Raw genomic sequence first — 26,855 nt, 5'->3', positions numbered from 1 at the left:
AGTGATAGCTATCAACATCGATGAATAATTTTCCAATATAAAATAAATTCTTCCATATGTTAAAATGATAATATCAGGAATTATAATAACGCTATACCTACAAATATATGTATATATGTTCTTGTGAGAATTTGACTTGTCGTATATCAACCAATCTACTCACTATAATTGTCTGTTTAAAAAGTCAGATTATTATTATTATCATCAGAAATTACATAGTTCATCTGCATAAAAAATGAAAAGAACTATAGGTTGTTTTAAGTAGTTCAATATTATAATCACTAGCATTAAGCATTTTAAGAAAATAAATTAAACTAGTTTTAGATAATATTTTGTCTGCCTCCATCTCCATTCTGGATATTTTTTTCCTCATGTCACTTAGATAAGCCTATAGTAATTAGCCTATTGAAGTCCATTCCTTAGCTGTTCCGTAGCAAGTTCATTCCGTAGCAAGTTGATGGCCAAGAATATTTCTGAAAAAGGTTCCGTAGTTCCTGTTTTGTAGCTCTGTGGGTTTGATTCCCAATTGGGGGAGTTGATATTTATCCCATAATCCCATTAAATGAATCTTGGAACACCCACTCTGGTTAGATCAGAGCAATGATCTTTAAGTTGCGCTCTGGTGTTTGTAAAAAAAAAACATTCCTGTTCACTAATTGCCCATCCCACTAATCCAGTAGTTAAGGAGAATGCCAAGTCCTTAGGAAGATGGGACAAGAATTATATTTATTTAATTTTTTTTTAATTACTTTTTCGGATTCATTTGGTTCTGAAATTTATAGATTAATTGATATTTCAAAAACTTTTTTTTAAATCAATTTTATCTTTCTCTGCTGTGGGTAGTCCAGGAACTAAAAGTAAAAAATATCTGCAAACATTACATAACAAATTATACAAATCCAGATTTATGATGATGGGAGTAAGCTATTAACTGGACAAATGTAAATGATTTAAAAAGTAACATTTAGAGTTACAGAGGTTGTTTAAATGATGTGTAGCGGAAATTCTAAGAGATGAAGTTAATGGCCTGTCATGTGAGTTTGAGGGTTTGAAGAGGCTGAGTTTATAAATCTGATAGGGAAGAATATACATGTTGGAAATTAACAGAAGATTAGAGGTGAAAATATTTTAATTATCAAATAAATGTGTTGTGATACACAATGAAATTGGTGAGCAGCCTTCATCACACAAGTAAAATGATTCTATCTTGCTCATCATTTTCATGTATGTGAAAGCTCTATTTTCATTCCTAACTTAAATCACTTTTGGTTACGTAGCGTGATAAAGATATACACAGAATTTACCTTTTGTATTCTAGGTGATCTTACTTTCTAGCTTAAATAATAAAGAAAACATTGTCAGTCATTTATTATCATGATTGATAATAAACTATAAACTGCATTTTCTGATGGTCATAGTAATGCTTTTAAATAATCAAGTTTAACTGCATATATCTGCATTTAATAAACAGGCATTATTTTCTTAGTAATTTGGTAGGTAATTAATGTTTTTTCTTTTACTGTTTCTGTAAATATAAGTTTGAATCTTGATTAAACTTTACATTTATTAAAATAATGGTGTTTGGTGTGGAAAAATGATTTTGAAGGGTACAATTTTTTTTTCTAATTTCAAATTAAGTTAAATCTACTACAATGAAAATTTATTTTTGGTTTCTTTTTGGGTTTAGTGATATCTGTTTGCTTTGCTGAGATTTAATATATCACTTTTTCACTTTTTATTGTCTTATACCATAGTTTTTCAATTTAATAAAAATCAAATATTTTTTTATAAGTGCCGGTCTTTTAGATTGAATAATAGAAATTTAAAATTTATTGCAAAATATATAATTATAATATAATAAAGTTGTTTTTAGATAAGTGGAAGAGTAAGGCACACTTTTTTTGCTCTAGGTCCATACTGATGATAAAAAATTTCATAACCTTTTTTCTAAATTTTATATATTTTTGATTTTCAAGTAATGCTAATTTTTCAATAATATCGAATGTAAGATAATGGATAATAGATAGATATTTGATGAATTTGAAAATATATCAATATTTTCTATATTTGTGTGTACTTTGTAAAAAACATGGTATGAGAGAAGTTTGTTCTTTAAACTTAAAATAGGCTTCAATAGTCATGCCGAACAAGTGCTCTTTCTATTCCTTTACCAAGAAAAGAAACCAAAGCGATAGTTATCTTGTGATATTGTACCCTTAAAAATCAATTGTCTTGATGAGCTGGTGATATGTGGTGTGTGGTACGCATGGAAGGAGGACGGTGGTCGTGGTGCATACAGTGATGCCGATTCCTCGACGGGCCAGCAGTTCGGAGGATACCCTCAGGGCTACCCATCTCAGCATGGATACTCTAGGCATCACTACCCCTGGAGCCAGGTCAGTACTCTTCTTCATCAAACTATTATGTTTAATTAACCCAGTTTTAGTTTTTTATTTTGTGAAACTAAAAGATTTATTATATTTGCCCTAGGATATATAAAGCCCTAAATCTTTTGTTAATTGTAATTAATCTGTTTTGTTGGTGAGATGGTTGATTTTATCAAATTAAAATGTATATTTTTTTATCTGTATTACATTACGTTTATTATGATATATATGGATTACATTACAGTTAAAAGAGTAATGAAATAAAATAATACAAACAAATTATTACTCTAAAAGTAAATATATGCTTTTTTCTACCATTGCTAGGGAAGCTTTGTTATCTGTGCAGGAAATGAAAAGATTGTAGTTCTTAGGATTGAAAATTTACTCTCACATTTTATGTTTTAGACATCAGGGAACGAATCTGGTTCCCAACAAAATATAATTTCGATTTTTTTAATTAGGAAACTAAGTAGCTGAGGGTGTAAAGTACTGTGCTTCTATTACCAGGGCCTGGCTTCGAGTCCAGCTGTGGCAGATAATTATTTATTCTGTTAAATCCGACCCTGGCTTATGAAACACCTAATCTGTATATAGTAGGCACTCTTAATTGAAGGTACCTGGTGGTTGGGCATGACCTTGACCAAATCATCTCCTCGCATAACCGTCAAAATAGTCATTGTATGTTAACATAATCACATAATCATTTAGAAACATTACTTCCGTACAATATACTGAATCCAAGATCCTTCATGGATTGTAGTGGCACAGTCTTTTTAATGAGAGGAAGAGAAAAGAAGTTAAAATATTTAAAATAATATGTACAAAATAAGGAATTTTAATTGTTATAGCTGGGTTCGGTAAGCACAGAAAATCAGATCTCTAACCTCTAGACCACCTTGCTCACTTTAAAAAAATTATTATCTAAAATTTCGAAGAGAAAAAAGAAGAAGGACCTATAAATGTTACATAATATATTCCAATCCTCATCTATATGTGGCTTCTTTAGAGCCTAGAAAAGTTTTATTTCTTCTTTATCAAACACAAGAGTGTTAAAGAAAAGTTTAAAAAAGTAAGCCATGATTTATTTACAACATAAGCCAAAATGTTAGCATACATTAACCCATGCCCAGTGGTGCGGAATTGTATCGTAGTAAATGTTTTAAGAGAAGAATACAGGTAGCCATTAGTAAACATTTACTATGGTACGATTTTACACCACTGGGCATAAATGGGAATATTTACTATTCACTACTATGTTTAATTTTTGACCATACCCCTATCCATTGGCTCTTAACAAAATAAAATTGACTTTCTGAAAGGCTAATGACTGACTCAATTCAGTTTTATGTTAATTAATTTGTCTAAAATTGCGACAAGTTGTGTGAAATCATGAAAATTGAATATGAAATCATTAAAACAATTAATTATGTACATTAATGTTGATTGATTAATCATCTCAAATTGGAGGAATTTTTAAGATAAGGCTGTGACAGTCATTCTATCTGAAAAATGGCCAAATATACTATAATTTTGTTAATTCATCAAAATATGCTCCTCATACATTTAGGCTTGATAGATTTCTTCATCAAACCTCAGCACTGGAAGGTATTTTATATCCCATAACATGGCGTTTTATAAAATGAGGGAGCATTTTATATTTGTTTCATAATTCCTTGTTTAGTGTTAGAGAAGTCCCTTTTGGATTTCGACTCCTACCATTTAATTTATTATTATTTTATCAAGGAATTTTCTGTGTTTTCTTTCTTTTATATTATTTATTTTTCTTTTTTTTTTTTTTTTTTTTTTTTTATGGATTTTAAGTATTAATGAAGCAATTAAATAACTTCTTATCTGTTTTATAAAAACAAATGAAGAGAAATGTGATCTGAGTGACATTTTTCTATTGCTCAGACCTTTTTTTCTTATAAAAACTTCATATTGTTAATAACAATAATTTATATGTTAAATATGTACATACCATGTATTCTAACTTTTAATTTAGAATACCTTCATATAGAACATATGAATAAACTTATAAAGATATCATATAATATATATCGTATATATAATATATATATATATATTGAATTATTTATGTCTATTTATTAATTTTTTTCTGTTAGTTCAGTAATATAAAAAGTAGATAAGATATTTAATTGAACTAATGGGTTACTAATAAAATTTCACTCCAAATTACAAAATAATTGTACTGGATTCTCTTTGTTTGTTTCAGGAAAACTATGAATCTAAAGATAGCTACGAAGTAGAGAGTTGGGATGTACGGCAAAGTGATAAACATTGGGATAGAAATAAGGACAGGCATCAAGAACAGTATAGGTAATATATTTATAGCTGTGTGTTTATGGACTGAAAATTTCATATATTTCTTTTGTTGCAAAAAATATCACATTTAGTAATTAAATTAAAATATATACTTATATTTATGCTGGTTTGTAATTTGGCAAATAATAAAAACAAGACCAATATTATTTCAGTTCAAATCAGGCTGACCAAAGATAGACAAATAAATTAAAAATTATTTGTGATGCCTACCTCAATGGAATTCATTCCTTTCATTTAGTACCCTACATACTTCCCAAAATTTTGTACAGGTTGGTGGACTTGTGTTGAAGTTATCACTATTTTTGTAATTTAAAAAAAAAAAAAAATCTCAAGACCAGGTAAGGTGAAAATTACTAACAAAAAATTTGTATAAAGAAGATGGTCAAGGTGTGCTCAAAGGAATATAAATTTTGTTCCAGACAAGAATATAAGAGTTAAATAAAAGATAACGAAGCAGTCCTATGATGAGGCAGTCTCTGTTTTCCCCATTAGAATTGGATTTTTTTCCTTTTTTCTCCTTTATGTATTCATCAAATTCTTTAAGATTGTGTATTTATCTATTGTTCATTATGAGTACTCTACAACTATTTTGATGGGGGTGGGACCCAGCTGATATTAAAAACTCATTTTTGCTTAACATCCAGTTAAACTGTTGATTCATAGTGAAGTATTCTTCATTTACGTTTTTTAGGCCAAAACAAAAAAAAAACCTAAAATAAAAATATTTGGAAACCATTTCCTCAAAGGTTAGATTTTTGGTTAGATTCCTATTACATTGATGCCATGATATTTGAAATGGTATTTAAATTTTTTTATTATAATGCTTATTTTTTATTTAAAATTTAATTTATGGAAGAAATCATATAAATACAAAGTAATATTAACATTAATTGGAATATTTGAAATAGTTGGAAGGTCTGTGGAACTATATTTTTTATATTTTCATGGCAAAACTATTGAGCATTGAGCCAAACAAAATTTCTTATTACCTTGGTTATTTCCTATTTTCTGTATTTGATTTATTTTCAGATTTGATAGAAGTCATGAGGAAAGGAGCCCAGAATACAGAGATAGAGGTACCCCAGAGTATGACTCTCGTGGTCGAGACGGTAATTATTACAGGCGAGATTGGGATAGTTGGCAGGGAAGTAGTAGTAGAAAAAGACCTCATACTCCGCCTCCACCACCTCAGATTCGTCCATCACCTCCTCCTCCAGAAAGTCATCAACCACTAGGTTTGTTGTAATCAGTTACCAACTTAGATTTAGGACTTTTAAATTTGTTAACATGGCTTCTGAGCTTTTTAGGACAAAAATTTCTCAAAACAATTATATTTTTGCAACATGAAAATCATAAATCTGTCATAACATACCTCATGCAATTTTGAAATGGAAATGCCTTTGTCTCTATAATGTGATTCTTATTACTAGATAAATGTTGTTCATTTAATTTATTTTAACTTTTGAGAAAGTAATTTCATAATAGAATCTGGTAGGCCACTTAGCCATCATTTGCAAAATCCTAGATGTTCCTAGAACACCTGTTGCGAAAGATAGATGTAAAGGAACATGAATAGGGTTTAAAGTTTCTGGTTAGAATGAAATAAATTCTTCTGAATCCTTGCTCACGTACCATGCATTCTTGTTTCAAAAGCTATTTTGGTCATCCTGCATTATCTTTAGATGCCCAAACCACCATAATCTATTTTCTTTTAGAGTATGTTTGGCTAGTTTCTTTCCCAGGAGGTCTTGAGTGAATGGAAGCGTTTGCTGGCCAATTTTATTTTTTCTCGGACTTCTCCGTTTATCCAGCCATTTTCGTGAAACTTTCTCTTCTGCAGTTGATCAATCTTCAGATTTGAGCTTATAGCTATTTATCTTAAAGACTTTAGTTGAACTTGATATTTTCAGTTGAAAATGGTCTTTCCCAAGTTCTGCTCCTCTCTCGACTCTCTTTATTTTATCTTTTGGAATCATAAAGTAATCTATTGTCGAATTTTCATTTTTGGAGTGTTCAGCCCTCATGATTTGATGAATTTCCTTGTGAGGGAAAAAACTGTTCATTACTATCATCCCATTCACCAAGCAGAAGTCTAATATCCGTTCTCCATTATCATTTCTGAAATTTTCTTCATTTGTTGGAATCAAACCATGCCATCCGTTATCCCATATCAACATAATTTGAATATATTGTCTTTTAGTATAATTAGGTATTGTAATGTCAACAAAATAAAAACTTGAGTTGTTCTATATACAAAATGAGTTTTTCATAGTAAATTATGATTGTAATTCAAACAAATTCATTTATGTAAATTTATTTCACTTACTGGTATGTATCTGAACTATATTTAGTTGTTACTTTTGAAATTTATTCTTTAATTATTAGGTTATTATTTATTATTTTAAATTACCGAAGTTTATCTCATTAATAACATTTTTTCTCTTTAAGTAGATGAAAGTGGTACTGCCAGTGGAGGAGGTTTTGAATCAATGTCCCCCGGAGATGTCGAATCTATTTCTGAAGGAGACATTCCTGAAACAGAAAACTGTGTTTCACCTAGTCATGGAGGAGGTGATGATGGAGCAGAACCTTTTGAGCCTATTCTTAGTGATGAAGAAATAGCTGATGATGGAGGAGAACACCAGGTAAAACAAAATAATTTAGTATATTTTTCAATATTTTATAATTTGTTTTGATCTTATATTATATTGGGCTTCGATTTTTTAGGACATGGATTATGATTTTGGAGAATATTCAGAAGATCCACTTAAATCATTTAACCCTTATAACAATGAAGTACAACCTTTGCAGGTAATTTTGGTGGTCTATAGATCTGTTCTTTTGTTATTTATTTGGTTAAGGAATAAAAAATAATATTCTTTTTTTTAAATACTCTTTTTTACTTTATATATATATATATATTTTTTTTTTTTTTAATGTAAGTACTAGGTCTGATAAATTTATATACTTTCTTTACCCGCACCCCACTTTGAGTTGAAATATTTCTTTGCTTGTTTCAAAACAGTTATTTTTAAATTATTCACTATGGCAATACTTTCTTGTATTAACTTTCCTAATGAGCTGTTCATTCAATAGATTGACTAACTCAAATTTCAACAGTTTTTAGAAAAGAGCTTTTAATAATATTTGTCATTGCAGGAGTATGATGGAAATAAACAAATGCAACTGTTAAATAAAATTTCTATCCTACTCTGAAGTGTTTATTTAATGAATGATTTTATGGAGTTATTCATCCTGTCAACTGAGAGGCACAAATGAAAATAAATTAAAAAACTGTTTCATCACGGAACGAGAAAAGATTTAACCGACCAGCGAAACAGAACAACCCAATCGGCATGTGCCCGTCAGTTTAATGTCAATTTTTTTTCCATGTTTCATTTATGTGTTTGTTTTTTTTTGTTATTCTTCATTACTTTCCACGAATTTTTAAGTTACATATTTTTTTTTCTAGAATCTTAAGCTTTCCAACGGTTACAGCTCTGATTTTCATAAATGTATTTTCAACATGAAAAAAAAAATTTTCCACTTATTTCCTTAAGTAAATTATCAAATCCTTTTTTAGTTTATATTTATCCATTTTTCAGTGCATATAAAAATGTGAGATAGTTAATTATTTCAAATTAACAAATTTAAAGAAACTTAAGAGAAATATTTTTTTATATATTTAAGCCCTGTCATTCTATTTCAATGAGAATAAGACTTATAAAATAGTACTTATATTGTATATAAGTATATACAATACAAAATATATAAAATAGCACTTAAATTGTATTGGGTCATTTCATATAAAATGTCAGTTTTCACAAGAAAGATTATTTAGTAAAACAACTTTATGGAATAAAAACATTTACCCTCATTTTCTAGGCATTTTTCCCTATGTGTTATCAATTTTTCATTCCCAGAACTGAAAATACAAGGTTTTGTGAAGAAATGAAGTCAGAAAATACTTTTTTGACAAGAGAATCATTTTGAAAAATGTCCAAATGTCTGAACAGATGAAAATCTCTGTCAGAGATAAGTCTGACAAATTAGGTGGATTTGGAAGTACTTGGTAAGACAACTCATTTAGTTTCTTTACCGCCTGCCATGAAACATGAGCTCTGGCGTCGTCTAAGCTTTAGGTCCCTTTTGATTAACCAATGCAGGTTGTTTTTTTACAAGTTTTTGATGTAATATCTCAATATTACTGCTGTGATATGTTGTGAATTTGATGGTTTCACCTCTGGGTAAAATATATTCAGTTGTGCTGCAAATCCTGTAACTGTTTGGTATGGGTTTTCTTCCACAGCAAGAGTAAGTTCATCGTCATCAATTGCTGGTGTAGGTCTTTCCCTGGGTTGGTTATCCAACCTATCCCTGTGTCTGCTTCCAATTTTTTTTCAAACCAACAGCTAATAGTCCATTCATCATAAGATCCTTCCCTGAATGTTTCTTGGAGCTTGAGCTACTCAGTCCCCAAGTTTAAACTCACAAAAATGATGTTTCAATGGTCATATTTAATGGCATACTAAACAATGTGCAATCAATTGGAATATAAATATAAAAAACGAGAGGATATAATCTGTAATCATAAATATAGTAAACAACAAAAGTCAATAATCCCACTTTGAATTTCTGAAATAATAAAAACAGGAATTTCATATGAAATGACGTAATACATTGATTTACCAAGTTTAATCAATATTTTATATATATATATATATATATGCTGCATGGCTGACCAAGCACATAGATGTGTATTCCTGTCAAAAACTCAAATCCAAAATTTTGCACGATTCTAATACTTCCGCTTACTATATATTTCATATATAGGTAAGTGAAAGTAAAATCACTACTTAAATAATTATTGAGGTCCTTTTTTGCAATATAATATTTATAGCACTCTTGTTAATTTCTTTACCATCTTAACAATTTTATGTATAATATTGAAAGCATGCTTGTCTCGTTAAAAAATAATGAGAGAACTATGAGAATGATTGTTACAAATGATTCTATTCTTGAACCACCATAAATTGGTTATTTTTTCAAATTCTTTCTGGTGGTTGTTCTGTTACTCTAAAGCAGTAATTGGAAATAATTATTGTTTTTTGAAAGATTGTTTAATTTTTTCACTCAAAGCTTATTTATTTTTTGATTTTTTAGATTTATTTTAGGAGTTTTGTTTATATCGGTTTTTATCTAAAACCATCCATTTTATAGAACCTTAGATTTATCTTATTATGATTATCATGATATCGACAATATCTGTCATCTGTTTCACTATTAACAAATCGCTTATAAGTGTATTGATTATTTTATACCATATAATAACTAATATAAACTAGAGTAACTTTTTGCAACTTTGTTTTCAGAATTTAGAAGATCCTGCGTTAACACCATTTGAATTCCAAACAAGAAATGGTGTCAAAGAGACCCAAGAATGTGCAAAATCTCTTTTATCTCTCCTTAAGTGTAGCATAGAGGAATGCAAAGAAACTTGGGTAGAAAATGCTGAGCAAGTTGTTAATATTTTATCGAAAACTTTACCGTATGTTGAAGATTCATGCAGAGAAGGTAAAATATTCAATAGAAAGTTTATTTTTTTTAATTCATTTTAATTTTGTTATCCATTAATTAATTATGCTTTATGTAAATTAATGATTATGTTGTTTTTCAGATATATTCAATAAATTAATGCAATGGACTATCATCGGTTTAGACTTCAATCAAGCCCTATCACATCCACAGCCTGCTTTTAAGCTAAGACACATAAAAGTTGGTGTACGGTTAGTTGAGTCTCTGGCCCAATGTGGAAAAGATGCCTGCATTCGGGTAGTTGAGGAAGCAAAAGCACAAGAACATCTTTTAGATCTTCATCAAGAGGAGCATATGGCTTTATCCATAAAATTGATGATTTTAAAGGCTTTAGATGCTACTCTTCGTTTTGATAGTTCCATAGAACAATTTATCCAAATAGGTAAAGCTGAATGTTTTAGCGGCTATCAACGCCTTGTCAAATTATTAGAAGGGAAGAATCATGCCAGAGTTAAATACTCAATCTGTTCAATAATTTGTAAACTTCATTTGTATGAACAATTAATTAAACTTCATTCGAGTGTTAGTGATATAAACAAAGTAAATGTTGATAATGAAGAAATTTTTGAAATTATTTCTAGTATCTTAGACAATATTTTGCAAGTCTTTGTTGATGCTCCCAGAATGATTTCTCAACCAAAAAGATTTCTTCCAGTTTCTGCTCAATTCGAAATCAATAATAGTTTTCCCGATCCTTATAAAGCTATTTATACATATTTCAGATTTTCGAACATTTTAGATGACTTCATCAGTCTTTTAAGCCACCCAACTGCATCATGTCTTCCCTCGATCCTAGCACCAGTAAATGGCATTATTTCAGAACTTTTAGAATCATGTGATGGACTGAAATTTCTTCTGTCTACTTCTAATGTGAATAAGTTAATCAGATTATTGCTTGGCAGCCCTTCTAGTTCAGAAAATGAAATTGGTCGCCCAGGTGTCAATCCTACATTAGGCTTACACACAGCTTATAGATTACAAGCCCTTTCTTACCTTGATGCTTTGAGCTGTATACCTAAATCATCTGATCCTGATAAGCCAGAAATATTAGACATTTTGCATGGAATATTTAGTCTTACTTTATCAAATGTGGGTAACATTGGCAAAGCATCTGTTGTCCATGTTCTTAGTCAAGGAAGTAACATGGATATACTTTTAGAACTCTTAAAGCATAAGTCTGCAACACGTAAACGATCACCGAGCCGTGGCTACATATGTGACCTTATTATTCTTACTGTCAAGCTTTCAACAAATATGCCATTCTTCCAAAAGTATGCTGAAAATATACTTTCTTTGATTCCAGACATGTCTGAGTTGTCAGAAATACAACTTTGGCTTAAACCTTTAGAGAATCAAAATGCATTTTCGTATGACAATATTGCACCACTGTGTGAATTTGTGAAAAACAATATTAGTAGTTGTACTTCACTTCCAGGAGACCTAGTTATGGCTATAAGATTACTTCGACATCTTGGGATTCCAAGATACGATAAAGATTTGTCACCATTACCTTCAAATCAAGAATACGTTGAGTTGAAATATAAATGTGTTATTCTCCAATTGTATTCTCTAGATGGTATTACTCATCTGACTTCTATACTCCAGAAATTCTCAGAATATTATGAACAGCCTGCCTTACACTCAGCCAGCCTAATTGGTCGTCAAGGTCTAATGTTACTTTCATTTATTCATCCTGCTGTTCAGTTACTTCGAAGAATGTTAACCTATGTAATAAAAGTAAGAAATACAGATTTCAAAGATTTGACTGCAGTTCCAATTTTATTGAATATTTATAACTTAATGCAAGCAATACCTATCAATGCTCAAGCACATACTGATGCTCTGAGGGTATGTCGAGAAATAACAGAAACATTACTGGCTTATACACAACCTATTTGTGCTGACACAACAAGTGAAGCAGATGCACTAAACAAAAGTCTTTGGACTTCAATGATTACAGAAGTTATAAAATTTTGTTCTAATGCGCCTTACTACTTTATCGCTGGTCTTATGGTATTTTCAGAGCTTTTGCCCCTCCCACTTCCACTACAAACACGGAAACCATTGTCTGATGAAGAAGCTTCAAGATTTGTGAGTGCCAGGAAGATGTGGTCTGCACATTTACATTCATTAAATCCGATGATTGAAAGTATGATTGCGACTATTGGAGTTAGCAACTACCAACCTTTACTTCAGCTGCTGAGGCGTGTATGCGTACAACTTGCTGATCTAGCTGCTCCATCATCTTTAATGGTGGTCCGTACTCTACTTGACTCTATCTACTCACAGATTCAAAATGACGCTAAGACCTCTCAGCTTGCCCGTTTGCTCAACTTCTTAGCTTGTCTGATGACGCATGGACCTGTCAAAGCAGCTTTCCTAAGCCTCATAAAAGGTAAAGAAGAAAAATATACCAATCTTCTCACCAGCTTAATTGATATATTTAAAAGTCCATCAGAAGGTTCCGTACATTGTCAAGAATATATCACATCGATCATTCAGTCGCTTTGTGACAGTGAAATTACTCTGGTTCCCCCATCCAATTTATCACATACTGTTACTAATGAGACTTTCTTAGCCAATGCTCTCCCTTCAAAAGAGACGCTTGTTACATTTTGCAATGCAATGCTGGAACATATTACATCAAATGAACATGCTTTGGCAACAGTGCTACCTGTTATGAGAACTCTGGTACTCCTCACAGAACATGATTATACCTACTATCACTTAAAGACGTAAGTAATGTAAGAGCCAAGTTTTTTTTAGTATATCTTATCTTACTTTATTTATAAAACTGGGTTTAATTCTTTCAGATGTTTAGACCGTCGACCTGATAGTATACTTTTTGTACTTGGGAAAGTTAGCAAGGAATGGTCCAGAGAGAGTCATGAATGTCTCGCAACTCTTGAGGCTTCTTTAGAATTGTGTCGTGGAGTTTATAGTAGTCGAGGAAGAAGTCATCTCTCTGAACTTGTACTTTGGAAGAAAGAACACCCTTTGCACAGTATTGAAACTTCATTAAAGGTTTGTTTCTTTTAGTTTAGTATAAACTTTTTTCTACTTCATTCAATTGAAATGTTAACCCGACAGCTCTGGGTAGTATATTTCTATTTATATGAAAAGTAATAATTTTCAAATTGAGATTTCAAAGACAGGATGTCTTCTGGATCTGGAAAAGTTGGAAAATTTTCAAGTTCATATTTGTTTCATGAATGAGAATTATTTGTCATATTAAGTTAACATAATAGTGGTATGTATACACAGTACTATTCATGTGACATGTCTAACATATTAAAGGTGTGTTTCTCGATTTTTCATGATAAAAGGTTATTTAATATTGTCATAAGGTTCATAGAACTTCATTCCATTATTGTGAACTATCAGATACAGTACACTATATCTACTTAGTTTACCGTATATTGAATATTCTAATCAATTATTCATAATTGAAGTGAATTTTAAGTTCAAGTTATTGAGGGGCTGTTCCCTGAATATTTGTTGAACATTATTTTTATTTGATAAAGAATTTTCTGTGTAAAAATTTATGGTAAAGTTTAAATATTAGTTTCTACTCTAATAAATTTTTATGGAATGTTTTAGGAATGAGTTCCAATCCATGAACTGTTGTCATTGTGTGTTTAAAGAAATTTTTTTTAGACTAATCATTTTTTTATAGCTATTATGCTCATTCATTAACAATTATATTTTCTCAAATATTGCTATACTATATTTAAATATTTGCAGTGATATTTTATTTTCCATATATTGTTCTTTGTGCCATCTTACTTTCTTATTTTCTGCCTTTTCATTTTGTTTTCATTGAATTATCTTATTATAATGCAAGTGCCCAATATTCTTGTTCATATTTTCAAGCCTAAATAATTTAACAATTGTGTCTTATTTTTCCTTTAATTTTTGCAGAATAGTGTGCTAGAAGATGAATCATTAGAACCATTACTTGAAAACGTGTCAGCATTAATTAAATTATTAGAAGAAGAAGCTAAACAAACCGATCATAAAGGTAAATGAAATGAAAAATAGTTTATTTTTCTGGGACTAGGTTCCTTTAGAGCAATTGTAAGGTTATATTGGATAATATATTGGGCAAAAACAGTGTGGCCACTTATATTATAATTGCATATCAATAATTTTAGATACAGAAAAAATAACTAAATACATGAAAAACGAAACAAAAAAGTAGTTACAATATTTACAAATAAATGATATTGTTCGATATTTATATTATCTTGACATTAATAATATTGGTTCAGTTTGGAGAAGCAAAAGGTAGAGGGAATGGAGTTCCAGTGAAAGGCAGCTCTTGTAAAAAAGGAAATGTCAAAAGCAGCAGTTGAGTGAGGTGGAGGGTAGATGTCAGATAAATGGGACCTGGTTGTACGGGATTGGACTGAGACTTTAAAATGCAGGTTTTCTAGGATATAGGAGGGGCGTTGAGTAGTAATTACTTGGAATAGAAAGGAAGCTAGGAAATACTGGAATCGGATGGATGAATAGACCCACTTAAGCTTGGCTAGGAGTTCTAATCAATAGCTTAGGATAAGGTTGGGGGATCCTGGGATAGATTTAAAGAGAGAGGGAGATCTGATTATGATAGTTTTAGTCTTTTCAGTGTTCAACGTAAGTTTATTATTGGATGCTTTAATGCTTATTCAATTAATTTCTTCTTGTAATTTATAACCACCTTATTATAATATTTTGTATAATTTGAAAATAACCATTTGGCCCTAGATGGGTCCTTTATTTTAAATATATTTTTAACATTGTAACATTCTTACTGTTTGATCAGTAGAGTTGCAGTTTTTAATCAGCATTAATGAAAATTGTGTATCTAATTTTTAGGAAAAGATATGCTTAATAGAATTAAATTAATTTAATAATATTTCTAATGATCTATTTACTGGTGTCATAGTTCACCTATTAAGTATGGTATTATATTATGTTTATAGCAGATTTATTTGAATCGAAGTAGTTTCACCTTGTTAAAAATACTGAAAAATAGAAAAACAAATCAAATGCATTTTTCTCATTTAAAAACATAATAATACTAATAACATATTTTTATGATTCCATTAACCCTAGATTTGGTTGAGATAAATCTTCCTCCTGGTGAACCTTTGCTGTCTCAGTTCGCTTTGCGGCAAGTCTGGGTGATGGTTGATGCAGATGATGATCGCCTTTCAACTGCCTATTGGCTCTCCCCTCCAAATATGCATGATGTTGAAACACCTGATGCAGAACAGGTTAGTTTGTGCTGAACATAATTTTACATAACATCAACAAAATCATAAATTAAGAAAATTTAGATTTGGTCATTTATTTTCTAATTTTACATATTTTTATTCAACAGATAAATTTAGATTTGGTTGAAATTTCTAAATCTGAGATTCCTGATCTTTCATTACCTGATGCAGTTGGTAGACTTTCTCAGGCTTGTCCAACACCTGGGGAAATCCCTGCTGTTAGAGAAACAAAAAAAAGAAATGTTGAAAACGCAGGGACCAAGAGACCTTTTGGTAAGTTTCAGTCTTTATATGGATTAAGTTTATTTTCCACAATATAATAATTTTCTGTTTTGTTAAATAATGTGTTAAAACTGCAGTAACATAGATACAACATAGTAACATTGTAGAACCAGTTAAACATTTTCCAAAAAATATGTAATTAAATCTACATAAAATATGTAATGGTTTTGATTCATCACATTTGAAATTAAATATTATTTATTAGTCGCTGTGATGCGCGGAAGAGGCTATAGAAGAGGTGGAGCCGGAGGAACTGGTGGTACTGGTTCTGGAGGAGACGTTTTCAGATCTCGTCCTCCGAACACTTCTCGCCCTCCATCATTGCATGTTGATGATTTTGTCGCTTTGGAAACTTGTGGTGCTCAACCAACTGGGCCAACAGGCTATAACAAAGCCTCTATGAGAGCTGCGCAGGTAAAATATATTGAAATAATTTAAAATAGAAAATTTCCAGAAGAGGATTATGTATTCAAATTTTTGTAGGATACATGATTAATTTCCCAGTTTTAAATTAATTAAATACAATAAATTGATGATTAGTAGCTAATTGGTTCCGTTTTTTTCCCTCTATTTATGTTATCTAATAAATTTTAGTTAAATTATCATACTTGACATATTTCATTATCACTATTTTTATTCTAAAATGTTCTGATTTATTTGGTTTAGTATTAGTATGGTATTCTTATCATTTCTGCAGATTTGAAAACATTTCAATAATTAAAATCTTTACTAACTAAAAAAAAATTCTTGTCTTTTTTTACTTTTTAAGCTTAGAATTAATACTAGATTCTTAGTATAATGTTACCAGAGTTTTAGTTTTGTTTTCATCTTATTCAGTTAATTATAACAGCTATTTTAAACCTCAATGTTTAATTATGGCTCAAAAGACTATAATATTTCCCTTTGATAAACTTAGTACATTATAGTATGTTGAAATTGTGAGCTAATTATAATGAAACTGATTATTTCATGTTTGTATCATTTTGCCATAGGATTTGATGGCTAGTCGAACAAGAGGTAGGGGAAGGACATTTGGTGTAGAAAGAGGGGGTGGAAGGTTTTTCGGTTCCCCCACAACTTACCATCGAGAAAGTTCAGGTAATAATCAATTTGCAATACCTTGTAAATAAAGTATTTATTCTCTAAAATTTGAAGAATTTATGTTAACAAGCCTGTTCTAAGAACTCAGATTATTTTTTTTCCTTAGATATTACTATTATACTAATTGTATTTGTAATTATTTTAATTACAGTTATATTAATTGTAATTAAAATAATTTTTATGTAAAAGAAAAATCAGATAATGAAAAACCTTTTATCCTACACACTAACTTGTTATTACATTTATATATTTAGACCACTTATAAATTTAAGATATTGCATCATAAGCACACATGAAATTATTACCATTGGAGATGGTAAATACTTTTTATTTTATTTTGTAACTATTCTCTTAGTAACATCTTAATTTTGATGTACGTTATTTTTTTGTGTGTACTTTTTGAGTTTCAAACAAACTAGTTCATTAATCCTGTAGCCTCCTATTATGAGCTAATTTTATTCCTTTTACAAGTTCAAAAAATATTAAACATGTGTCTGAGAGTTGTTGCTAACGCGCCCTAGGATACGACAAAAAATATATTTTAGATAATTTTAGAAATTATTACATTATACACATACAATGTCTATCTTTATTGAATAGGATGTTACAGAAATTATAAACCTGTATGGAACGATATGGAAATTTTTTCTAAATGCCGGTCTACAATAAATAACTCTGTTAAAGTCCTTATACCAATATTCATTTTACCTTTGTCAACATTTGATAAGTGCATTTTTTTAATAAGTAAAAATAACTGAATAATATATAATCATTGTTAATTAATTCATACTTAATGATATACAAATATGTGTAGGGAATTTCTTCTAGCTTCTTTGCTAGATACTTGCAACCAGCTGTTCATAATTGTTTTTACAGGTGAAACCATTTGGGGAGAAATGTATTTGGGTAGCAGCATTACTAGCGGTGAGAGGAGAGGCGGTGGAGCCTGGCCAAAAGACCTGAGGGGTGTGCGCACACGTAGCCTCAGATTCTTCTCCAGATAAATCAGTCATGTTTTATTGATTGATCGAAATGTACATTATGTAATGTAATATGTTTTATTTTATTCAGTACAAATATATTTTTATAATTCTCCAGTTATAACTCTATACTTCATTATCTTCTTATCATTTTTAAATGATATATTTATTTTTTCAATAAAATCAAGCATTTTTGTGATACTCTGTTTTAGTTGTTAAAGAGTTAAAATGAATGTTTTGTAAATATGTTAATTTTAGTTGTTAAATATACGATGAGTAGTAAAAACTATAACAAAATTTTAAGTAAATGGTATTTCTTTTTATATATATATTTCTTTACCATGATAATGATTGATATACTAACCTTCCAAGATAAGGTGTTAATAACAACAATGTGATTACCCAAGTTGGGGCAAAATAACCTAGATGAATAAAAATCTAATCTAATCAACCCAAGTTGTGAAACCTCAGAATAAATGTCATTTATCACATTAATTTTCCCTAGAGTTATTCAAATTTATTGGTTTATGTGTATAGATAATTAGACTGATCATATACGAAACATAATATAAAAGCAACACATTGATTTAATCCTTCTAGTCTGTTCTCAATTCCACAAAAACATGAAGAAATGCAAACTTTTTCAGTCAAATTATCAGATCTTACAGTTTCTGGGTCCGTTTATATTGGCTGTTTAAATTTCTCCTAGATACTTGGAAGGGTTCACCAAAACCCCACATCACTCCAAACCATGGTTCATGACACGAGCCTATTCTCACCGTCCATCCCCTTAACCGATTAAGCAATGAGTCAGTACTCTTTCTGTTGGCTCAAATTTTTATCATATTATCTTCAAGGTTGTTGAAAAATTGTTGAAATTAAGTCCTCAAACTCCTCTTTTTTCTTTGTCTACTGTGGTCCCAGCAGGCTCTTGTTTGGGTTTCCTTTTATTTTTGTTATTCATTAATGATATATATAAGATATTTAACAGTTTATTTTTCCTTTTATTGGCTGGTATCCTCAAAATTTTCAAAATGATTAAACATATCTCCAATGCCTTAACTTTACAAGGTAACCTCAACTCCTTATACACTTGGTATTTAGATAACGCTCTAAATATAATTAAATATCTCTAAATGTATTTATGTTTTTTCACTCCGTTTTTTTTTTTTTTTCTATTTTAGCCACTTTTTAAATATTGCTCAACTTACCTATCTTAAGTATCCCCTTCCCATTTTAAGTAAATTTTTCAAAAATGATATACACCTCTAAATCAGGTTTTCAGAGGTGGGGGTCCAAAGTTTGCCTCCTAATATTTTATGTGTTATGATCGATCAACATACTTGCTATAAATTTCTGTTTCAAAGCTAGATATCTTTTGTTTTTTTGTACAGTATTAATGACAAAACTATGATAATGTAAGGGATTTGGGCATCTATCTACACATTTTATTACATATCAAATTTTAACCACTGTTTTTGGATTAATATTTGAATTTTAATAATATTATGAATATTCTAGTAATATTTATTCATATTAACAGTATTTTGGAATGCTGAGAATATTAATGAAAAGAGTTGTATGTAATGAATCAGTCAACGGATACTTAAATGTTTTGGTGCGGCACACTTCTTGAGCTAAAGAAAATATTACAGTGCAATTATCCTTGTAGCAGTAGAAAATGTTAGAAAAGAAGAAAAATAATACAACTGGAATTTGCTGTATATTTGCTATTTTAATTTTATTGGTTTTATTTATTTATTTTTGTAATATTTTGAGAAAGCGTCATTCGGTTGAGGCATCCCCGTCATATTCTTGGGGCACCCAGTTTGGGAACCACAGGGGTAAGCAATTTCATTTCTTTACTGGTTAGCGTCTCTATTGCATAACTAATGTTTATATAACCTCAAGGATTTTTAGTAGTGATTGTCACATTAAACTGTGAAATTATTTTGTTCTTAGATGTAAATTTTAGCAAACGAATGATAGCTTTTAAAAATAAAGGACTATTTTGTCATTCTGTTTGTTTACAGTGCACATTCATAATGTATCAAATGATGGAAATAAACCTTACCAAATGTTATGACGATAGGCGGGAAAACATTGTTCTTATATATTTTCCCCAAAACTGAAATCCTGGGCCCCAAATATGAATCTACCCCAGGCTCCAAAATTTTTACCCAAGAAATTAAAATTAAGGGATTATAATGAGGAATTATTTTTCAAATAAAAATATAATTTAAATGACTATTTTAATTTCAAATTTCTTTCCTTATTCTCTTATTCACCCTTAAATAATATTTCTACAACAAAAATTGCTCATCTTAATTTATTTCTCAATTTATTAAATGTTTATTTGATGCATATGTCTTCATAAAACACATTAAAACCCCAACTTTCTTAATACATGTTAATGGTTAATTTTTCATAATAAGACTAATTTACAACTTACTACTTGAATCATAATTAAATTCTTAATTATTTGCAGTTTCTAACTGATCCTATAAAACAATAAAGGACATACTCATAAAAAGGTGAAATTATTTTATCTAGTTGAAGTCAAACGATATTATATTTTAAATAACAATATTTAATTGTCATTTTACTCTTTCCTATTTTATCTCCAGTTAATTAAGTTAATGAGAGCATAAAGGAATGAACAATCAATCAAGGATAAATAATACTAATCAATTTAGAACACGCATAAATCTCTGAAAAATTATATACCGTTTTAAATCCGTTCAAGAAACTAAATGAATATATGTATATAAAATGACAATTTACAATGTTAATATAATAGTTCAACTAACTGTCTAAAGATGTCAGCACAAAACAAGAAAATAATAGTTCCGATTAGTACCGGTAGAGGCCAGCACCATCCAAACAGTCGTTTTTCAAGTCTAAATTCAGTTTGAAAATATTTTTAATAATAGTTTAACTAACTGCATAAAGATAGCAGCACTAATCAAGAAAGGTAGGAAATAGTAGTTTCTATAACCACCGCAAGAGGCCAGCACCATCCAAACAGCCGTTTTCCAAGTCCAAATTCAGTTTGAAAATATTTTTAATAATAGTTTAACTAACTGCATAAAGATAGCAGCACTAATCAAGAAAGGTAGGAAATAGTAGTTTCTATAGCCACCGCAAGAGGCCAGCACCATCCAAAGAGCCATTTCTGAAGTTGAAAATTTTATTGTGTATCAGGATATTAGGAACTCACAGGAGCTCAACTTATCGGATACTTGTGATTGAACGGACTTTTTGAGCTCCTTTAAGTTCCTAATATCCTAATACAAAATAGAAATTTTCCTGCAAGACTTCGGAAATGATTGTTTGGATGGTGCTGGCCTCTTGCGACGGTTATCAGAACTACTATCTTTATGCAGTTAGTCAAATATTTTGGCTTGGATGGTGCTGGCCTCTAACGGTGCTAATCGAAACTATTATTTTAACATTTTAAATAGAATTATCAGTTATAAACTTCAAATAATTATGATTTAAATAGAGAGTTGTAAATTAGTTTTGTTTTGAAAAATTAATAATTTACATGGTTACCATTATAAGAGAGAGGCTTTTAACACATTTTATGAAGACATATGCCGCATAAGAACTTGTTGAAATTGAAATTTCATATAATAGACATTCGGTTCTGATTTAACTGCTATGATGTGAATTAATTTTGTTATGAAAAATTGAAAACCAATTAGATTAAGAGAGTTTGGAGGAAATCAATTAAATTTCTTCAGAAACTCAGGGACAACTCTATCTCCCAATGTTATTATAAATTCTTTTTACACACATACTTAAAGCAATAACGAGATAAATTATTAGGGTTTATATACAATCCTTTACAACAGTTTCACGTACTTTATTTATATAGAAGATTTTTATAAGTAAAAAAGATTCTGCATAGACTAATAATTTTTTTAGATGTTCAATGAAGTTCACTATTTCATAGGGTTTGAGAGGACTATTAGTTTTGTTTAGTAAATTAAATGTAATTAGTTTAAAATAAATGTAATTAGTTTTGTTTTGAAAAATTAATCATTTACATGGTTACCGTTATAAGAGAGAGGCTTTTAACACATTTTATGAAGACATATGCCTCATTAGAACTTGTTGAAATTGAAATTTCATATAATAGACATTCGGTTCTGATTTAACTGCTATGATGTGAATTAATTTTGTTATTAAAAATTGAAAACCAATTAGATTAAGAGAGTGTGGAGGAAATTAATTAAATTTCTTCAGAAACTCAGGGACACCTCTATCTCCCAATTTTATTATAAATTCTTTTTACACACATACTTAAAGCAATAATGAGATAAATTATAAGGGTTTATATACAATCCTTCACAACAGTTTCATGTACTTTATTTATATAGAAGATTTTTATAAGTAAAAAAGATTCTGCATACACTAACAATTTTTTTAGATGTTTCAATGAAGTTTACAATTTCTTAGGGTTTGAGAGGACTTGTGGTCGTTCAGGTTTCCTCGCCCTCCCGTGACGAAACATCTACCTCTATACATGAACAGCATGAAGACAACAGGAATGTATCATTAACTGGTTTTCCATCCTCGTCCACAGCTACAATTCTCTGGTAAATGTACTTCAGTTTGCACACAGTCTTGTAGCCATTGGGAAATGAGTCATTAAAATTGCAGCTTTGTTCAGGTTCATCGCTGGTCTTCCTAAAATGAAAAGATGAGGTTTTTATTAATACAAATCTTAAAACAAAAATTAAATGTAAAATGAAGTAAAAATAGAAATTAAAGTAAATTTTTATCAAATTATGGTTAGTGACTCCTGGTTGAAGGTCAAAAGGTTACCTTGCTATATGACTGAGTTTCTCAAATAACTCTGAAGTATTTTTAATTACGAGTGCCCACTTCGGCTGGATCTATTCAAGGGTCGATGTAACATAATAAATAATTATCTGCCACAGGTAGACTTGAACCTGGTCCAGAGAATTGTTTCTTCCTTACTAAACTATCCCGCTACTTCCTTACAAAGTACTAAACCTAAGACCATGGGTAGTAAAGTGGAGGTGTAACTCACATTTTTTGAAAATGTTGAGCTATGATCATACATACCTGCATTCTTCTTAGTTAATTCTATTAGATGAAAGTAGTGCTGCAGCTCATAAACCTTTTATATGCTCTTTTTAAGCATTTATCATTATACTTAGGAACTTTCATTGAACATAATATCTCTGCAAGCCATTAACAACTAGTAACAATAACTGAATAATATATAATCATAATTAATTAAATCTGTACTGCTACAACCCACGAAGGGTTAGGGTTACAGTACTTTGTAAAGAAGTACTGTTACTAGATGAATGGTTGAGCAAGATGATTTGGTCAGAATCTCGCTCGACCACCAGATTTTTACCTAATTAAGGGTACCTAACCACTTTATGAGGCTGGGTGGACCTTGGAGGGCTTCTGAACCGACAGGGCTAACTCACGGCTACAGTGGAACAGAAAATAATTATGTCACAGCTGGATTCGAACCAAAGTCCTTGGAGTTAGTAGCATAGTTCCTTACCAATGAGCTACCCACTCCTATAAAATCATTATTAATGAAGAAATATTATGGATTTGAAAATGATCAGAGAAAATAAGAAAGAGTCAGGAAATTTCTTCTAGTTTCTTTGCCTGACACCTGCATCCAGCAGGTCATTATTTTTTTTTATAGGTGAAAACATTTGGGAAGAAATATATTTGAGTAGCAGCATTACTAACGGTGGAGTCTGGCCAAAAGATATGAGGGGTGTGCGCAGATTATTTTCCAGGTATATCAATCATATTTTCTAGATTGATTGAACTATAAATTATGTAATGTAATGTTTTGTTTTATTCAGTACAATGTCAAATATTTTTTGTTCAGTTTATATAAACCTCTACTTTATAATAAATCAAAAATCAATCCATAAATAAATGTTAATGTTTACAAAACAAAATATCCCTTTAAAATTAAACATGTTAAATATAACAGTTTTAGTCTAAAACAACATTTCATTAATAATGCTTAAAATAATAATATTAGTTTAAGTATTCCGAATTCTGTAGTTTTTTCAAAGGCAGTGACGGAGACTCCTGAGGATATTGCAAATTTATTTTCCAAATAATTTTTGAAGTGTGTATAAGATAAGTAATAATGTTGGCTCTGCTAATGATGATTTTCATATCCAGCATAATTATAATAATTCAGCTCTTTGTGTATGAAAGGTTCATAAAAAGCTACTATCTATAGGTCTCCAGCTACTGCCCTTGGATATGATGGTAATCCCTATTCTACACTCTTAAAAAGATGTACTGAGAGTTTAGTGGAACCTTTCATTTTTCTTTTTGATTCCTCCTTGTGCTGTGACATTCTTCTTGCTGCTGTTTGGAAAATTTTTCTTTATTCTTGTTTCTAAAACTGAAGATAAAGCTAAGGCAAAAAATTATTAACATTAAAGGATTGTCTTATAATATTTTTTGTATTATGATTTCCTCTTATGAGATTGGGACATGTCATTGACCACCATACTTGCTTTCAGTGTCTCTTTCAAAGCATTTTTTTTTTTTTTTTTGCAGAGTATTAATGAGGGCAAAAAAAGTTTAAAGCATAAATAAATTATAAGTGTAATAGATTTTGATATTTAAAACAAAGCACATTGAATTTCCACTTAAGTAAATTATTAATTCATAGGAAAAATTATATAAAAACAGGTTTTTAAAAAATAATTCAATTTATTTTTCATAGTACAACTTCCAATATTCCTTTGAAAACGTCCATGGTTTGATCGTCAAGTAAAACTATATCGAAAAATTCAAGATATTGTGGCAGGTAATCATCAATCTGTAAAAATCAATACAAGTTACTAACTTCAGAATTGTAGTTGAAAAGTAGGAAAAAAAAAATTAGTTGAGGCCTAGGTCTAAAATGATGTTATGTCGATAATAAATTGTAGTTAAATTAGTATACACACAATTCTAAGCAGCAAAAGTACTTACATGTGTGCTTAACAAACCGATTTTAAGGATATTGCTGCCTTCCGCAACACCTTCAGACATATTTGCATCACCTAATGAATCTCCCATCACTATCACATTTGTTCTTTCTGACAGTGACTAAGGATTAAATAAAAAAATCATGATACAGCAAAATATTATAAACAGGATTAAAATTTGGATAAACTTATTTCTGAAAAAGAAAAAAAATACCTTAAAATAATCGCTATTTTCAATGGCATGTTGATTTTTGTTAAATACATTGATTCGTTGTCCTTCAAATTCCACAATACTTCCATCGACAACCTAAAAATAAAAGAGAAGAAATTAAAAACTGTTTTAGAACAACAACTAAAGGTTATAGCCAATAGAAACATAATATATATCGTTACTCAAGCTGAGATATCTAGTAAATCTTACAAAATCTTTACAGCATTTAAAGAAAATAACAGTATCAAAAAATTGTTTTTCAGACAGCTTCTGTGATGATATATATAATTGTTTAATTAACTTCAAATCTAAATACACATATTTGATATCCATAGAGAGAACAAATAAAACAAAACTCCAAATCAGATGAATTTCAATTACAAGAAAAAATTGAAAAATAAATATATTCACAAATTTTAAAGAAAAATTTCCCATAAATTTCTTCATGCAGTGCATCAAACAATTATAAACTAGCAAACTACAGACATTACTGCAGTAAGATTATTTTTTTGGACTAAGGTCATCATAAAATCCAGGATATACTTGCTGATAGAACAAGAGGGAATAAAATGTACATCATCTTATGTTATCATCTCTGTAGAGTTACTATTACAATAAGTTGAACTTTCAGGGAGTGCCCTTGGTGTTGAAGAAATACAGAATAATAATATAAATTTCTGTAAAGCTTACATATGAAATCAAGCAGCTTTTGTTATTTAAGGTAAAATTAAAACACTTATTAATTATTAGTGTCTTTACATTAATTGATTTATCTTCTAATAATCTTTCTTATTTATATCTATTATAATTTGTTTTACTCTACTATTATTATTTTAAAAAGTGATTTATTAACTACCGTGGTTCAGTTATAAGGACAATAATGATTTTTTTGCACTTAAAATGATCAACAACTTTTGATTATTTTATTTACTGTATTTTTTTCAAATAACAGGGCGTTTCTTGCAGTGTTGGGCAAAAGTATTTGCAGTAACTGATTACGTCAAAATTAATTGCGATTACTTTGGTTTAACAAGAAATGGTAATTTCAGACCATTATTATAATTACAGTGATTCATCAAGTAGATAAAATTATTAATCAAAAATGTAATTTCATTTCCTAGCTTCAAATTATAGTAATTTGAAAGTAATTTTAATTACAATCAATCACACACTAGTCCTTAGTCTATAACAAATAAACAGTAATTTCAAATTTAATCAACTATTCACATCTATTCATTTGTATTATTATAATTCATTTTCTCTATTTCATAGTTTATTGATTGAGAAAATTGTTTTATACCAATTTATAGCCATTAAGGCTCTGTAGATCGTTACCTTTTAGACCGTCTGTAAAATCTACAGTGAATAGGAAAGTCTTGCCTTAGCTATATTCCATTACTTACTAACTAAATAACAATTCAACAAATAATTTTGTTTGTTCATTAAAGAAACAAATCATTTTTCCTCTTGTATAATATACATAGAGGTAGTTATTAATGATCTATATAATTCAATCATTAATTGTTTGAAAAATTGAATCCTAAAATGTTTCTAAATTGTTTACAATCTTTTCCATAGAAAATTCATCTTCAAAAAGTCTTCTTGATGCATTTAATACAGCTTTAGATGTTTCCTCTAGAGTGAATGGCAATTTTTAGTCACATTTCTGCATCAACTTAGGAATATATATA

General features: G+C 29.7%; 2 protein-coding genes across 5 annotated transcripts in view; one reads left to right on the top strand and one right to left on the bottom strand.

Moving 5' to 3' along the window:
* The window catches only part of vir (VIR_N domain-containing protein), a 30,524-nt gene extending 12,458 nt beyond the window's left edge, over positions 1 to 18,066 (top strand). The window contains exons 5-18 of one of the 3 annotated variants that reach the window (XM_014423975.3): positions 2,274 to 2,396; positions 4,621 to 4,724; positions 5,760 to 5,965; positions 7,182 to 7,375; positions 7,458 to 7,541; positions 10,103 to 10,304; positions 10,408 to 13,060; positions 13,139 to 13,349; positions 14,247 to 14,346; positions 15,426 to 15,586; positions 15,694 to 15,859; positions 16,074 to 16,282; positions 16,861 to 16,966; positions 17,846 to 18,066. In XM_014423975.3, the coding sequence (XP_014279461.1) occupies positions 2,274 to 2,396; positions 4,621 to 4,724; positions 5,760 to 5,965; positions 7,182 to 7,375; positions 7,458 to 7,541; positions 10,103 to 10,304; positions 10,408 to 13,060; positions 13,139 to 13,349; positions 14,247 to 14,346; positions 15,426 to 15,586; positions 15,694 to 15,859; positions 16,074 to 16,282; positions 16,861 to 16,966; positions 17,846 to 17,973 (4,647 nt within the window). In that variant the 3' untranslated portion in view covers positions 17,974 to 18,066. Of the gene's footprint in view, positions 1 to 2,273; positions 2,397 to 4,620; positions 4,725 to 5,759; positions 5,966 to 7,178; positions 7,376 to 7,457; positions 7,542 to 10,102; positions 10,305 to 10,407; positions 13,061 to 13,138; positions 13,350 to 14,246; positions 14,347 to 15,425; positions 15,587 to 15,693; positions 15,860 to 16,073; positions 16,283 to 16,860; positions 16,967 to 17,845 lie in introns of all 3 variants that reach the window. The other 2 variants (XM_024362037.2, XM_024362038.2) reach the window with 2 other exon arrangements.
* A 6,607-nt stretch (positions 18,067 to 24,673) lies between these two features.
* LOC106682872 (7-methylguanosine phosphate-specific 5'-nucleotidase A) overlaps positions 24,674 to 26,855 on the bottom strand; it is a 6,926-nt gene continuing 4,744 nt past the window's right edge. Inside the window, exons 5-7 of one of the 2 annotated variants that reach the window (XM_014423973.2) lie at positions 25,168 to 25,260; positions 24,958 to 25,074; positions 24,674 to 24,802 (exon numbers count right to left, since the gene is read on the bottom strand). In XM_014423973.2, the coding sequence (XP_014279459.1) occupies positions 24,701 to 24,802; positions 24,958 to 25,074; positions 25,168 to 25,260 (312 nt within the window). In that variant the 3' untranslated portion in view covers positions 24,674 to 24,700. Of the gene's footprint in view, positions 24,803 to 24,957; positions 25,075 to 25,167; positions 25,261 to 26,855 lie in introns of those variants that run through there. The other variant, XR_001343489.3, reaches the window with a different exon arrangement.

Source organism: Halyomorpha halys, unplaced genomic scaffold (genome assembly GCF_000696795.3).
Source record: "Halyomorpha halys isolate HHAL.00 unplaced genomic scaffold, Hhal_1.1 Scaffold448.1, whole genome shotgun sequence".
Taxonomy (NCBI): Eukaryota; Metazoa; Arthropoda; class Insecta; order Hemiptera; family Pentatomidae; genus Halyomorpha; species Halyomorpha halys.
This window is presented reverse-complemented; position numbering and strand designations above follow the sequence as displayed.